Source organism: Cetorhinus maximus, chromosome 26 (assembly GCF_964194155.1).
Source record: "Cetorhinus maximus chromosome 26, sCetMax3.hap1.1, whole genome shotgun sequence".
In the NCBI taxonomy this organism is placed as follows: domain Eukaryota; kingdom Metazoa; phylum Chordata; class Chondrichthyes; order Lamniformes; family Cetorhinidae; genus Cetorhinus; species Cetorhinus maximus.
This window is the reverse complement of record NC_135904.1, coordinates 28,026,357-28,043,552: the sequence shown is the minus strand read 5'-3', so window position 1 is coordinate 28,043,552 and position 17,196 is coordinate 28,026,357. Positions and strand designations below refer to the sequence as shown.

The following is a 17,196-nucleotide window of genomic DNA, read 5'->3' as shown; positions in this document are numbered from 1 at the left end:
GAGAGTGCCTCCATTCAGAAGGGGCCTTCTGATGGAGACCCTTCCCCGCACCCAGCTTCCCACCTGAGTTTCAAACTCTGTTCGTTTCCGGGTTTTCCCCCTTGACCTGCCATCCACCCGCCAGCCTAAAAATTGAAGTGGGCGGTAAAAGGCCCTTAAGTGGCCCAAGCGGCCACTTGAGGACTTTAATTGGGGCAAGGGCGGGCTTATCCCATCCGAGGCCCTGCCCGCCCCGGCGTAAGGTCGCGGCCAGGTCAGGGTGGGCGGGATCCTGGAGGGAATCCCGTCCCCGCAATGTCATGCTCACCACCCCTCCCCCCTCCCCCCACGCCAACTGCTGGGGGTGGGAGGAGCGTAAAATCCTGGCTTAAGGTTCAGCTTTAAATTAATTGGGATGTTATGGGACGAAGTTCCGTGACCTTTGGGAGTGAACACGGCAATTTAAGTAAACCTGAGCAGGTTGAAACCTGGGGAAAAGGTCCTGACGTTTGATAGTCCTCATTCTGGCACCAATTAGCACTGATTTATTACTATATTACAAAAAGGGCATAGGGACACTGGCCAAGGTGCAATAAAGACTTGGAAGGACGATACCATATTGCATATCAGAAAAGATTGAACGGACAGGATTCTTTCCTCTCAAAAAGAGGAAGGTAAGGAGTGGCCTGTGGAGCTCTCTAAGACTTGTGAAGGGGTTTGAAATGGTAAATGTAGAGACAATGTTTCCACCAGTGGGAGAGTCCGAAACTGGAGGTACAAAATAGTCATGTAAAACATCCAACAAAGAGAAAGTTATTTGCCCAGAGAGTGGTTAGTGTGTGGAACCGGTTACCACAAGGAACAAAATGAGGCGAATATCACCAATGCACTTGAGGGAAACCAAGATAAACACGAGGGAGAAAACAATAGAAGGATATGCAGGTAGGGAGGGAGGGGTGAAGCAGTTAGGCCAAACATGATAGCCTTATCTTGAGACCATGACAGAGTGTGAGCCACTATAGTACCTGGTGTCCTCCTGAGGTGCAGACACTCTTTAAAAGTAAGATAGAGGCCTGGAAACCATGTCACACTGACAGTGACACACTCGATTGAAGTGGGAAACACTCTAATACCACATGACTCACTCTGTTGAAAGTATACAAACTGGTTAGTCATTCACAATGAGAATTGAACACTGATTGTTAAACTAACCCATTGAAAACATGACGTCAGATTCTGTTATGCTATAAATTATAATTCTGACTGACTACTGACAGAATATAAATAGTTCAAATTGTAGCTTTGAGCAGAGTCAAAAGGGAATTTAAATTTATGCGTGGTATGTAACTCTGGATGTAAGTAGTGTGCAGTCCAATTGGCTTGGTATGTGAAGTCTGATTTTGATATGAGAAATATCAGTTATTGCTGCTCATGCTACCGTTTCTCACCTTTCCAGATTTGCAATTAAATTGAAACTAGTGGGTTTTGTTACTCATGGAGTGAATCGAATTGGCTGAAGACTGGCATCTGGATGCTGGGGACCTCCAGAGGAGGTTGAGATGGATCACCCACTCGGCACTTCTGGCTGAAGATTGTTCTGAATGCTTCAGCCTTGTCTTTTGCTGTGGCAACACACACTTTTACATCCATGATGACACTGGTGGTAGAGGCTCCAATTTCTTTCCATCACATGGCTGACCGGGAATCTCTCCCACTCTTACTACCTGCCATTGAAGTTGGAAAGATTGGTAAGCTGATACTCAATCTGTTTGTCTGCGTTATGAATACGCCTTCCTTGGCCATCAAGTCCTGGAGTGTCAGGCATTTGCTATCTCTATATTGTTGAAGAGGAGGTCTTGAGGGGTAGTGGTAGGCTTACCCACCTCTGAGCCAGAAACTCCCACTCCGGGATTTGGTGGCCAAGGAAGGCGTATTCATAACACAGCCAAACAGATTGAGTATCAGCTTACCAATCTTTCCAACTTCAATGGCAGGCAGTAAGAGTGGGAGAGGTTCCCGGTCAGCCATGTGATGGAAAGAAATTGGAGCCTCTACCGCCAGTGTCATCATGGATGTAAAAGTGTGTGTTGCCACAGCAAAAGACAAGGCTGAAACATTCAGAACAATCTTCAGCCAGAAGTGCCGAGTGGATGATCCATTTCAGCCTCCTCTGGGGGTCCCCAGCATCCAGATGCCAGTCTTCAGCCAATTCAATTCACTCCATGTGACATCAAGGCTGAAGGCACTGGATACTGCAAAGGCTATGGGCCCTGACAACATTCCAGCAATAGTACTGAATACTTGTGCTCCGGAACTTGCTGCGCCCCTAGCCAAGCTGTTCCAGTACAGCTACAATACTGGCATCTACCCGGCTATGTGGAAAATTGCCCAGGTATATCCTGTACACACAAGACAGGACAGATCCAACCCAGCCAATTATCGCCCCATCAATCTACTCTCCATCATCAGTAAAGTGACGGAAAGGGTAATCAACAGTGCTATCAAGTGGCACTTGCTTAGCAATAACCTGCTCACTGATGCTCAGTTTGGGTTCCACCAAGCTACAAGAGCAAGTCAGAGGCCAGGAATCCTGCAGCAAGTAACTCGCCTCTTGACTCCCCAAAGCCTGCCCATCATCTACAAGGAGTGTGATGGAATACAGTTCAAACATAGGTAATGAGCTGGGCTCCAGAGGTGAGGTGAAAGTGACTACCCTTGACATCAATGCAGCATTTGACCGAGTGTGGCATCAAGGAGCCCTAGCAAAACTGGAGTCAATGGGAATCGGGGGAAACTCTCCATTGGTTGGAGTCATACCTAGCACAAAGGAAGATGGTTGTGGTTGTTGGAGGTCAGTCATCTCAGTTCCAGGACATCACTGCAGGAGTTCCTCAGGGTGGTGTCCTAGGCCCAACCATCTTCAGCTGCTTCATCAATGACCTTCCTTCCACCATAAGATCAGAAGTTGGGATGTTCGCTGATGATTGCACAATGTTCAGTATGATTCGCGATTCCTCATGCTGAAGCAGTCCATGTCCAAATGCAGCAAGACCTGGACAATATCCAGACTTGGGCTGACATTTGGCAAGTAATATTTGCACCACACAAGTGCCAGGCAATGACTATCTCCAACAAAAGAGAATCTAACCATCACCTCTTGACATTCAGTGACACTACCATCGCTGAATCCCCCACTATCAACTTGCTGGGGGGGGTTACCATTGACCAGAAACTAAACTGGACTAGCTATATAAATACTGTGGCTACAAGAGCAAGTCAGAGGCCAGGAATCCTGCGGCAAGTAACTTGCCTCTTGACTCCCCAAAGCCTGCCCATCATCTACAAGGAGTGTGATGGAATACTGCTCACTTGCCTGGATGAGTGCAGCTCCAACAACACTCAAGAAGCTTGACACCATCCAGGGCAAAACAGCCCGCTTGATTGGCACCCTTTCCACAAATATACTCTCCCTCCATCACCGATGCACAGTGACAGCAGTGTGTGCCATCTACAAGATGCACTGCAGGAACTCACCAAGGCTCCATAGACAGCACCTTCCAAACCCATTACCTCTCTCATCTGGAAGGACAAGGGCAGCAGACACATGGGAACACCACCACCTGGAAGTTCCCTTCTAAGCCACTCACCATTCTGACTTGGAAATATATCGCCGTTCCTTCACTGTCATTGGGCCAAAACCCTTGAACGCCCTCCCTAACAGCACTGTGTGTGTACCTACACCTCATGGACTGCAGTGTTTCAAGAAGGCAGCTCACCACCTCCTTCTCAAGGACAATTAAGGATTGGCAATAAGTGCTGGCCTAGCCAGCGAAGCCCATATCCCACGAATGAATTAAAAAAAAACTGACTACTTGATGTGGGGGGTGGGGGGAGGGGGTGGGGGTGGTGTGCGGTTTGGTCAGTTGGCTGGACGGCCAGTGTGGGCCAGACTGGTGCCAACAGCACAGCTTTGATCCCTGTTTTGGCTGGGGTGGATTCGGGACCTGCCTCCTTGCCTCTCATCGTGGTGGAGGTCATGGTTCGATGGGTCAGATCTGCCTTTGGGCAGAGAGCTCGAGAGGAAAAAGTATGATTGAAACTTCTGCAGCGCTTGAAGAATCTTTTGTTTTGAGATTTTCAAGTAATTCAAAAGATTCCCCCATGTAAAGTTCAGCATGTTTTGGTTGATCGAAGTCAATGGAACTCCCTGCAAGGCAGGACAGAATCTGTGATTGGTTTTCACATTTGGGACCGGCTGTAGGGAATGATTTCAGTCTGACCTATCGTCATACTGAGTTCATCTATTCTGTGCTTTCTCTTATTTCTTATTATGGTCAACTACATATATATAACGTTATATTTACATCACAGAAACAGACCATTTGGCCCGACTAATCTATGCTGGTGTTTACATTCCACGCGTGTTTTCTCCCGCTAAATTTCATCTAAGCCTGCATCCTGCTAAGCCTTTCTCCCTTAATGTACTTATCTAACTCCTCCTTAAATGCATCTATGATTTTCACCTCAACTACTTTTGGATGAATGTTAGACAAGCTATGCAGCTAAACCCATGTAGAGGGATTCAGTTTCTTTATTATAGTTGTGCCTTTATAGCAAACACTGATCTCCGGGCTGGGACTATGCAACTTTTGTGTAATCCTGACACCTTTTTACTTCTGTCGGGAAAACCTCCGCGCAAGGGCTGAGTGGAGTTTGGCCCTGACGGGTTTTGGAGGAGGCCTATTGTAGGGTAGTGTGGCTTGCAACTCCTGTGGCACTGGCGGACCTGAGAATAAAAGAGATGGCACCATTACAAAACGGCACCCTAAGACTGAGCAGCCAAGTTGTTGGACGGCCAGTGTTGCTCTGGCAAAAATGGCACAAAGTCCATTGGATGCCCTTATGCAGGCAAAGCATTTTATGCCAGCTCCCTCTGTCATTATTGGCAAAATGGCCCCAGAGGAAGCCTCCTCCCCTCCATCCACATAAACAAGAGGAGTTTCTAAAATGAGTAAGCATCTCTGTTCTGAACCAGATGTGTACGTGTGTCACAAAATGGAGCGATATCCAGTCTCTGGGATGTTGGATGTTAAATTGGTACATCAAAGAATCAGAAAACATACAGACAGAAACACATTGAGACCAACCTGCTGGGCAGAATTATGGGTAGAACTTTGCCCTCGTTGGGCGGTCGTGAAGCTGACTGCGGCCCGTGATCGGGCCCCGACGTAGATCTCACGCTGGCTGGCCAATTAGCGGACATGAAGATTTTTTATCAATAAAAACAAAGATGTTAAAAATAATGAAAACATGGTCCCCAATGTGACTCTGTCACATGAGCAGGGACATGTTAAATACGAGTGTTAAAAATTTTACATTTTTTTTTAACAACGGGTTGAAACCTCATCCTGCCCGTGGATGAGGTTTCGCCAAAAATGCAAAGGCCGCTTGGCCTTTTTGCCCGCCCGCCAACCAAGCAGTTGGACGGGCAGCGAAAAATTTGAGTTAGTTAGTTTCGTAAGGGCTGCTTAAAGTTTAGTTCCTTAATATGCTGCTTAATTGTCGGTGGGTGTCATTTTACACTCGGTCAGGTTGGGCGAACACCCACCCAACGAGAGTAAAGTTCTGCCCCTTGTGTTAGTGGTTTACGTATACAAGGGTGTATTCACACTATACCTGTAGTGTTGGCATAAACTACTTTCACTTCACATTGATGATGGAACCTCAATCCAGGGTCAGAGGCATTTTGCCTGAATCTGGACCACAACCTGAGTGAGACTCCCTGTGTGGAGGTTATCTTCATGCCTGATGGATCCTCCATACCTTTAGTGTCAGTGCAAGGACTGAAATCCACTTTGAGGCTGACACTAAACTTTGTGATGGAATGCATCCCGAATGTGCTCAGTTCAGCTGCACACACACTGCGGGAGGTAACAGCCTGAGGAGAACCTGCACTCCCTGTGATTATTGGAAGTGCAGTATTCGGCCTTCAGAGTTTCCTCCCTTTTTCCCTTTTGGCTCGAGTCCCACATCCTTGTTGTTCCTTTTGATTCAGAGTGCAGGATTGTCCATCCCACGCAAGCCTCCAGGAATCCTCGTCGTTGCTTATCCATTGACCCATTATGCTTAAGCTGTGCAGCAAGATAGCCACTCTTTACAGAAAGACAGGAAAGTATGCTCTCAGCTTGATCCATAATCATCACATTAGAGATGAGAACAAAGCCAAGGTAATGACGGGTACCATCCTATATGGGAAACGAACTGATTCTGTGATCACTATGTGGGTCATACACAGTTACATCTGGATGAAGGAAGCCATTTGATCCATCTTAATTCATCTGCCTAGAACAAGCCTACATTCAATCCATTGCTGTGTCCAGTTGTTTCTTTCGTCATTCCAGCTCATTTACAATTGCTGATCACTCTCTACACAAGAAACCCCTGGTGTCAGTCCTAAAGTTCGCTTTTACTGCTTAGAACCCGTGTTCCCTTATCCTTACTCCCACTTTTTAATTTAAAGTAGTATTTTAAAGTAGCAACCCATAACGTTTCCTATCCTAGAGACATTGATAATATCACCACTTCGATGCCCCTACCTTCCAGGCTAAAAAATCTCAGGTGTCTCCAGCCTTTCCTTCTAACTCGAACCCTGACACTAGCAATCAGCCTCATGACTCCCCCTCATGGCACCCAATGTCTCCATGATTCCTCGATAACCAGAACCGGATACACACCTCAAGGTGTGGGCTGACCAGGGCACTGAATTGTTTCTTCTTTACCCAGGTGGCCATGATAAAACTGACACGACAGGTTACGGTACTTACAAGCGTTCGTCTTTAACCTCTTGTTTGTTTAATCTCAATTTGTCATAATAATGAAAGAAAAATCTCTCCGCAAATATAGGTGTACGACCGAGACTTGACTACAGATGATTTCATGGGTTCTGCATATCTCAGTCTGAATGATCTTGAAGTGAACAGGTTTGTAATATAATTGTGATTAATACTTTACTGGTACACACTGTTTGGTTTTATTCCGAGTGATTGAAGAGCGTTATCTGATAGAGCAATACCTGAGCTCTGAAAATCTAAAGGAGTTCCTCAGATTTAGGCAAAGCAAATAAAAGATATGAAGTACTGAGACCTATCATCTGGAGCTGAGTGCTATTAAAAGCACAGCAATTGTTCACTAGCCTTGAGGGATTAAGAGATATAAATTATAAATTAATGGAGACTGGATTTATGACAGTGTTGGCAAATGCAACAGAATTTCAGTGAAGGCCTGATATGACTTGTAATAGGGCACAAGAATTCTGGTGATGTTTTAATGTGTTCCAGCGAGTATATTGACAAAGCCCATGGTGAGTGCTGAGGCAACCCCCTGACTTTTGATTCAGTTAAAGCCTAAATATCCATCTCTATAATGGTGTATACATACAATAAAAAGGGTGATCAAAAAGAGAGAATCGTGCAGCATTGAAGAGGGCCATTCAGCCCATCATGCCTGTGCCAGTTTTTTTTGAAAGAGCTATCCAATTCATCCCACTCCCCTGTTGTATTTTTGTCCTCCATATAAAAACTTCAGTAAGGAGTGTGATAAAAAATCTATTCAGCGTTCAGTTGATGAACCTCAAACACTACCTCTCATCAGTTAGAACTGGATAAAGACCACATCCGATTCCGGCCTCCTACCCCCCCCCGCCCCCCAAGAGGACTGCATTGTGTTAAATAGTGGATCCGTGATTTACCGTCATGCATTCCTGGTGAATGCCATTTCCCACTGGGGGCAACTGGATTGCAGAATCAGACCTTAAGAGTGCTCCATTAAGCACAGAGAGCCTGATTCTTGTCCATCTATTTCCATTAGCAGCACATTTATGCTGTTTGGTGTTGATCAGATTGAGTATTTTCCCCTTTGACACCATTGAATAAGTAATGAATGTGTAAATGGTATGTTAATGATCAGTTGAGGAGGATGGGGGCAGGGGGAACGGTACTGGGCCCCCCAGCGCAGAGACACGATGAATGAATTGGACAGGATTGTGTTTATGATTTTACCAGATAAAACAACTGGAACAATCCCTCCCCACTGTGGTAGCCATTTTGCTTGTCTACGCACTGGATTTTTACGCCTCTGAAATGCCCAAAACATGAGCTTATTTCTATCCGATTGTTAACTAATGCTGGAGGGAATTTTTTTGTTTTTGCCAAACTGAGCTCCGGGTGCCGAGTTCGACATGTTGGAAGCACACACCAGCAACTTGGGCATGGAAGCTCCTCGCAACTGTCTGTCCATTAAAATGGTTACAGGTCTTAGAGTCATTACAGCACAGAAGGAAGCCATTCTGTCCATCAATGCTGGCTGTCTGTATACTAACCCAGTCAGTCCCATTCCCCCCGCTGTATCCCGTCACCTTGCAAGTTTATTTCCATCAAGTGACGATTGAATTTCCTTTTTAAATCATTGGTCCTCTTTCCATCACTCCTGTAGGCAGTGAGCTCCAAACCCAAATTTCCAATGATGTAATTCTGTTATCGTGAAGCTCTAGGCTGACTTGCGAAGGACTAGGGCCGGATTTTCGCCATTGAGGTGGGAAACACAAGTTAGATATTTCCCGACTTGGCAGACCCTTCTTCTTTAAAATGGTCCCCGCCTGCTGTATTTTTGTTTCGGGGAGGCAGGGGCAGGATAGAGTCAGACCTTCTGTCTCTTGGTGCCTTGGCAGGCTGGTTAGAAGGCCTGCTCCAGTTCACTTGGACTCTGGCCCAATTGGATAAAAGGCCGTTAGGCTTTCTAGCCCTCAACCCCACCCCCCCACCCACTCATGCTACCTCATCCACTTTGGGCAGACCTCAGGAGCCAAATAGATGGAAAAAAAGATAAACTTCTAATAATCTAAGAGAGCTTTCATTTACACACTTTATGCTGGAAATAAGCTCTTATTCATGAAACCCATTCAAAAAACTTAAATCTCTTCAAGTGGTCAATCTATTGTTTAAAAAAAAACAAACATCTATTCACTAACTGCATCAAAGATGAGTAATCCTTTAAAAGTCTCTTAAACCTGTCATTTAAATGTGAACTTAGCCCCCCTGCTGGCAATGTGGGAACCACAACAAGTTGTTTCTGGGGCTTTTGAAACTCAGCCAAACATTCATAATGGGGCTCAGCTGTAATAACAGCCCTTGGGAAATGTCAACAACAAAGTCTATTGAAACTGAAAGGAAGAGATGGTAATGATTTCTTCTAAGCTATAACAGATGGCCCTGGCAATCAATTTGCTCCAGCAGCAGGTGGTCTGCTTTTTTACTCTCACTAACATATGCAGCCTGTTCTTCATTTTTAAAGGCTGGGGCTTCAAATCACTTCAGATCAAGACACTTTAACAGACATCACCTGCCCTTCAAGATCGTTTACGTCTTTTCCATAAAATTGTGGTTCCCACACTGCCAACTAAGGTCCTTAGAACAGCAATATTGGGGTATATTTGAACTTAGCACTAAATGGCCTTGCTGAGTTCAGGTTTCCTACTGGTGTGACCCACATCCCGTCCCCTTCCCCTGACAGTAAAAATGGGACCTGCCGGAAATGGGGGGTGGGAATTCCACATCAGGTCCCGCCCGCCATTTCTAAAGGCCTTTGGAGTTGGCTCAACTCCGCAAAAATCTGGCCTCTAGCCTCCATAGTTCAAAGGCCACCGAAAAGATTTGAAGGTATTTTTGACTGTGTAGGCTTGTTCCCTTCTGCTAGCACTGTCCAGACGGAATTGCAGCTTGATGACCCAAACAGCCTGGAGGACTACATGGGGGAGATTATCCTGGAGATAAACCTCACCAACAAAGCAAGGGACAGCAGAAGAAATGTGAGTAAAGTGTTCATTCTTCATGCTGTGATCTACTGCACGTTTTATATTTATAGTTATGCGAGATGAGAAGTAGAGATGCTCTAACCCAGAGTTTGTCGCATGTTTCTATGTGCATGTGTTGAGTAACAAAAGAGACTGCTTAATGTGAAGGACATTATTGAATGAATAGAAAGGTTGCGATCTTGCAGTTTTTGTTTCTGGTGGTTGAAGTGCTGTAGGTAAACTGAACCATCAGCAAGGAATGAAGCCAAGCACCCAAGCCCAAGGCTTCATGAACACACAAGGTGCACCGCCTCTAATCGACACTAACCACCGGGAGCGCCAGATTATGTAATTACCCAGATGGCGTGCAGCAGGGATCTAGACATCCGCTATATCATCCTCCGTTTAGAAGCCGCTGGTTCTTGTGTCACAGCCACAGTGGATAATAAATACTGTATGATAATGTTTCCATTCCCGCTAAGCGGAATTGGTATAAATGGAATTGGATTTGATCGATGTTATCCCCTAAAGACCTATGTTGTTTGAAATGCTCAACTGATGAGAGCTTCCATTTGCCTTAGCTTCTTGTGGATGAAAATAGATACACTTAAAGGGGAATCTAGATAAGTTGCAGTGGGTCAGTACAACTGAGTGGCTTGCACGGCCATTTCAGAGGGCAGTTAAGGGCCAAATGCACTGCAGTGGGTCTGGAGTCACATGAAGGCCAGACCAGGTAAGGATGGCAGATTTCCCTTTCCCTAAAGGACGTTAGTCAACCAGATGGGTTTTTACGAGAGTCAACAATGGTTTCTAGGGCCGGAATTTACCAGCCCCTCCTCCCCCCACCATGCCAGCGGGATCTGCCGGCCCCACGGAAGCGGACGGAGATTTCCATGGCTCGCCGTGGTGGCGTTGGAAAATTCCAGTCTAGGCCGCTGTTACTGGGACTAGCTTTTAATTCCAGATTTATTAATTAATTCCATTTAAATCCCGTCTGTTGCTGTGGTGGGATTTGAACCCATGCCCCCCCACCCCCCCACTCCCCCAGAGCATCATCCTGGGCCTCTGGATGATAAATCCAGCAACATTACCACAAAGTCACTTTGCCTTCTCTCAAGCGCATGAGGGAGGAAAGGGTAGAAGGATGTGTTGATGGAGTTAGGTGAATCAAGTTGGCAGGAGGCGTGGGCAGAGCACAAAAAGCTGACACAGACTAGTTGGACTGTTTGTTCCGTCCCTGCGCTGTCAGTGCTATGGCAAAGTAAGAGACGCAGGTTATGAGCAATGGGCCCAATTTTCCTCCTGAGTTTCAACGGAAACACCAGTTGGACGCCCCTTCCCCAAACACTCGAAACAAAGCCTGTGCAAGGTGGCTTCCAGCCCTGGATGGTACACTCCTGGGAGGGGGATAGGCAACTTTCCCCCTGCCTTCTGTTCGCGCCGTTATTCAGACATTTAGGGCGGAATTTCCCATCTCCGCCAGCAGTGGGAATCATGGTGGGCGGAGGTTTTGGCGGGAGGCCAAAATTCATTTTCCCAACCTCGGGAAATTAGTTTGGAATCTTGTTCTCCCGACTTTTATGGTGGCTTGGTGTCCTGCGGAGCTATGTCGGGAACCCCATTTGCATCTCATGAATACTCATTAAAAGCCCAACATACCGGGATCTTGTCCTCCCTTAATTGGCCCGCCCACGTAAAATGGCTCGCTCCCACCCGCCCCCACACAACCCCCCTTAACAGGGGGGGAGAATTCAGCCCCATGAGTCTATGAGGGGCTACAATACTCTGTATCACAGAGCTGTCTTCATATCTGTGCGCGGGCATTTTAATAAGGTTATGGGTTTAAGCCCCACTCCAGACACAATATTGTGGCTAACGTTCCAGACTTGCACTGAGCGATCACTGTCAGAGGTGCTCTCTTTCAGATGAGACAGTAAACCTCAGGGCCTGTCTACCTTTCATGGATGTGAATGGCGCTATTCCACAGCAGAACAGGGGAGTTCTTGCTGGTGTCCTCGCCAATGTTTAGGCCTCATTCAGACACCACTAGAACAGCGATCTGGTCATTATCCCATTGCTGTTTGTGGGAACTTGTGATGCGCCAGTCGTCTGCTGTATTTGCTACAATACAACACCGACTAAACTGCTAAAAGTGCTTCACTGGCTGTAAAGCACTTTGGCACTTCCTGGGTTTGTGAATGGTGCTAAATAAGAATGTAAGTTGTAAGAAATATGAGCAGGACTGGGCTCCCTGGCCCCTGCTGCCTGCTTCGCCATTCAGTAAGATCGTGGCTCATCTTCAACCTCAATTTCACTTTGCTGCCTGACCCTGGCATTCCTGATTCCCTTAAGAGTCCAAAAATCTATCAATCTCAGCCTTAAATGCACTCAATGGCTGAGCATTCAAAACCCTCTGGGGTAAAAATTTCCAAAGATTCACAATCGTCTCAGTCCGGAATGGCCAACTCTTTATCTTGAGATTATGCCCCTGAGTTCTAGGCTATCCAGCCTGTGGTGGGTTGGGGGGGGGGGCGGGGGGAACTGCCTCTCAGCATCTACCCTGTCAAGCCCTTGGCAGGGATCACTCCGAGGTGATTAAGAGCAACACTTACTTGAATCTCCCTCACCCTGGGGTGCGGAGTGCAGTTATCAGCTGATTAATAAAGGACAGATCAATAGATGCACCGGGGACCTCCCACTCTGTATTGGCCGTAACCCGCGCTCAGTGAACCTTTAGAGAAGCTGAAGGAATTTAGATGGCGTGACATTTCACTGGGGTTGGGGGATTTTTATAAGTGAGGAGTTGGTGCAGCCATTGAATGGACTGGCAGTAAAGTCAGTCTTTGAAACTGAAGGGATTTCAATCGGATTTGCTGCTGTGTTTGCACTTTCCCCTTGTGCACTGGAGTTCATACCTTTTATCTGCTGCCTCTGGATGGTTGTGAGGCTCTTTTTCTTTTATCAAATTCATTTCTTCTGATTTATCGGTGAATAGGTTTGGCCTGGTGACATGGGTGCAGGTTGTCCATCTGTCAGCCCCACATCGGTCCCAAGCCTTGTGAGTTGAACCGTTATTCTCCAGTTTCCCCGCGACTGTACCTGCTTGCTGTCGGCTTGGAGTTACCCTGCTGCATCAGCATTCTTATAAAACGGTGTCTTGGTGTGCTCGAATGCACAATTCAGAGTATAGCTCAAATACGCAGGCTGACTCCCAAGCGCGTGAACGAGAGGTTGGCAGTCGTGAAGGCGTTTGGGCTTCACATTGTGTTCAGTGTGACTCCAGCCCAGTGCCGAAGGTGCTTTTCCAAAGCACTCGGGCAGTCGACTGAACCTCCTAAACTTACCTTTCAGTCTTTCAAATGTGACTCTCGGATCCGTGAAATGGAACGGTGTGTTGTGCGCCGAAGACCATTAGGCTGGCGCTGATGTGCAGTCAGCAGCACAGCACAAGCCCGCCAACCGATATCACACTGCCCACGTCCCAGATCCCAGATCCCAGTCCCAGTATCTGCGGGAGAAGATACAGCCTAAAATTAAGTGCAAACGTTAATTAAAATACAGCACGGCCTTTGATTAGGGCACCGAGTGCCAGTTGTACCCTACTGTTGGTTTACTGAGGGTATTTACTGTCCCGTTCGTACCGTGGGGAGGTGGCTCTGTTTTGTGTTCCTGAGGTGATTGGGATTGCAGCAGGCTTTCTGGATGGCCGTTGGCAGGTAACAGGATGGTGCCGACATGTTTCGAGATCCCGAGGTTAATTTGCACTGGATTTATCTGTCCAAAAAATTAGTTGCATAACTACATATTGTTGCTGGCAGTATAACCGCTTTAAGTCACGCTGTTAAATCCCAGTGTTAGAGAACAGCAGGACAAAAGATGACAGCAGTGTAATTAAAAAAAAAAGGAATCACACCGACCAACCCTATCTAATTAGAAAAACCTGAACCAACACTAGAAGGGTTAAGTGACATTGTTTGAAAAGTTTTTTATTTATACAAGAATAATTGCTGGGTGAATCTTCGTTTTCATCATGTCTTATAGAAATTTGAACCTAAGAACTTCAATATAAATTAGTTCAATTTGGTAAATGTATATTTTCTGATGCAACATGCGTTTCAGTTGTATCTTTAACACCATGGGGTATCTAGCGACAGGTCAGCAGGGCGTTAGCAGACAAAATGTGACACAGAAACGCATCTGGGCCTTGTAGGAAGGCCTGACTCCCTTGAGCTGAGGAGGAGGCCCTTCTTCAAGTAGCCATGGTGTTGGTCAGAAACTCCAACCTGACCTTTGCTGCGATGCGTTTGATGTGATTATTTGTATAGGTTCTGGAGCGGCTGTAGTGAATGTTCTCTGTTGTTGTGCATGAACGACCCCCCTCAGAAATGGTTAATTTGTCATTAACAACTGTATTCCTCTGTTCATTCCCATTATCCATCTCCTGCATCCCGTGCCACCTCGTATCCCATCTGTTCAGCGGATAAGTCGAGCCAGGAAGAAACGAGGAGCGAATACAAAGGTAAAACCTTACTCTTTTTGTCCTCAGTCTCGATGCTTTTGTCAGCGTAATGTTCCCAGAAGAAACAATTTATTGACAGTGTCAGGGGTTTCCTGGGCTTGCTTTGTTGACCAGGTTATATTTATTGTCCTACTGAGCCACCATTTGGTGTCAGATTGGGCAACACCACAATCTTCAAGTATTCGGGAGAGTTTTCAGTTGTGTTCGACTGCTCTGAAAACAGCCACTCAGGAAGTTTTCAGAGACACATGGTCCCTCAACGAGATAGATAGGTTCTTGATTGGTAAGGGGATCAAAGGTTACGGGGAGAAGGCGGGAGAATGGGGTTGAGAAACTTACCAGCCATGATTGAATGGCGGAGCAGACTCGATGGGCCGAATGGCCTAATTTCTGCTCCTATGTCTTATGGTCTTATGGTCTAAACCATCGTGATGTAGTTTTTCAGCAAACCTCCTCAAATTTTGATGAACTAAAATGCATTTCCTGTGGCGGTGATTTCTGAAGCAGTGCCAGTGTAGAGATTGACATTCATGTTGGCCATACTCTTGGAGGGTTAATAATGTGACCTCTGCGTAATTTCTGATCACCTGACGGTTTCTGGCTGTTTCCAGACATTGTATTTACTTTCTAAAGGTGGGGATCCCTCTGGTTGAGAGCTTTTGTCTTGATCTTTCTCGCAGCCCCGAAATTAGCTTCTTGCACTTTCACCAACTCTGGAGTCCACCAGAACCCTCAGCCATGTTCCTGGGTCAAGGGCCATTCCCTAAGCAGGATGGGCTCCGATTGGAATTCCCACCAGCAAGGGGGAAGCCCACCATTTCAGCAGAGGGAGAGGCAGCGGATTTAAAATGGGCGCAGAAGTCCCCAAAGTTCCTTTAGGCGTCAACTGAGACTGAGGCCTAAAAAGGCCGGAGCCAAGAAGATTCTGACGATTCTCTTGAACCATTGAGACATAAACACGTCATCAAATGGTTGCAAAATAGGCCCATGGAATGTTTGCATGCTGCATTGACAGTAATGAGAATCAGAAATGGTGGAAGTGTTAGCAAGGATGACCCTAGGTTTTGGAGATGGGCAGGATTGGGGGAGAAAGAGCAATGAGTTACGAGCATTCCAGGAAAAACTGGATTTTGCTGTGCACCCTCTCTGTGTTTCATACGAACATTCAGCGAAGTTATGCCCATGTACGACACTCTGTTGCCTTCAGCCTTTAGCTGCTCTCGAGCCACCACATTCAGGGAACAGGAGGGACAGGAAATTCTGCAGTTCCCAGGGAGCAGTCCCCACCCAACGACAGACAAGTAAAGAAGGACAACTCCCAGGACGCATGGCGCCCAGATCGACACCAAGTAACGCCATGGCAACAAGTAGAGATTCCGCAGTTAGGACACTCGAATCCCAAACTCTTATTTCCTCATTTTTCTGCTGGTGAGCTGCCCGCCACAGTGCAGAGTTAGATTTCTCTTGCTGGTCTACAGATCCCAGCTCCATGCAGGAGAGGTTAGCAGCTCCACAGCAGCCTATGCATTGCACATTGCTTTCACCCTATTTCACAAAGCCCCTGATAAGGACCCGACCAATTCAGTGATGACCTTGCTTGTAGTTATTGACATCAAGTGTGTTAACTGGAGCAAACAACCCCAAAAAATAACTTTGTGGAGTCTCAGTGTAAAGAGCAGAGAGTTCACTTGATCAGTTCAGATCCACTGGGGGACTGTTCTTGCTCGCTCTCTGCTTATCACTCCTTCCTTCGCTCTCTTGCTCGCTTTCTTGCCCTCTCTTTCTCACAGTCACGTTCTCTCAGCTTGGCACTTCCTGGCTTAGAAACACCTGTGGCCTAGGTTGACTTGTAAATGAGCGCCTTCTCTCAGCATCTGTATTCTGCAACTATCCTCTACCCACTGCATTTTGCTGGAGAAGTCACACTCCTTTTAACAGGAGTTTCAGCCATGACTTCTGTTTGCTATAGTTCATAGAAAGTCTTTTTAAGTAGACTCTGTAGACTGTTTGCTGCAGTATGCTGTTTAAACAGACACTGTTTGCTGAGTAAATAGACTTTGCTGAAAATAGACTGTTTGCTGCGAGTCCTGCCTTTAAGAACTGTCTGTCCTCCAATGCATTGGTTGACGCTTTGGGCTGGATTAAATCCAGTCCGTCACGATGGTCAACATGGCGGACGGGCCCACTTAGCCACGGGAAAAGCCCCATGTCAGACTCCCAACAGTGGCTAAACCTCCCCGACGAAGGCAGAATGGGCTGATGTGGGATTCCTGGCCTCCAGTGGCAGAACGTCAATTAGCCTCATTAATGAGCTCATTGAGACCCATTATCCCTGAGCCCACACTAATTTAGTGCTGGTCCAGGGATTAAATGGAGGCTGCATGGCTTTCCTGCACCCTCAGAAGGACACCCAGCAAACTCTGTCAGACTAGCCAGTGGCATCCCGGGGGTGGCCCCTTGTAGATTTTAAAAATTAATTTACAGGATGTGGGCGTCTCTGGCTGGGCCAGCATTTATTGCCCATCCCTAATTGCCCTTGAGAAGGTGGTGGTGAGCTGCCTTCTTGAACCGCTGCAGTCCATGTGGTGTAGGTACACCCACAGTGCTGTTAGGAAGGGAGTTCCGGGATTTTGACCCAGTGACAATGAAGGAACGGCGATATATTTCCAAGTCAGGATGGTGAGTGGCTTGGAGGGAAACTTCCAGATGCTGGTGTTCACTATCTGCTGCCCTTGTTCTTCTAGATGGTAGCACTTGTGCGTTTGGAAGGCGCTGTCGAAGGAGCCTTGGTGGGTTTCTGCAGTGCATCTTGTAGATGGTACACACACTGCTGCTACTGTGTGTTGGTGAT

At 46.7% G+C, this 17,196-nt stretch overlaps 1 protein-coding gene across 1 annotated transcript in view; it reads left to right on the top strand.

Moving 5' to 3' along the window:
* The window catches only part of LOC144668399 (multiple C2 and transmembrane domain-containing protein 2-like), a 474,049-nt gene that overhangs the window by 227,158 nt on the left and 229,695 nt on the right, over positions 1-17,196 (top strand). Inside the window, exons 6-8 of the mRNA XM_078530407.1 lie at positions 6,883-6,959; positions 9,730-9,841; positions 14,304-14,345. Coding sequence (XP_078386533.1) covers positions 6,883-6,959; positions 9,730-9,841; positions 14,304-14,345 — 231 coding nt within the window. The remainder of the gene's footprint in view (positions 1-6,882; positions 6,960-9,729; positions 9,842-14,303; positions 14,346-17,196) is intronic.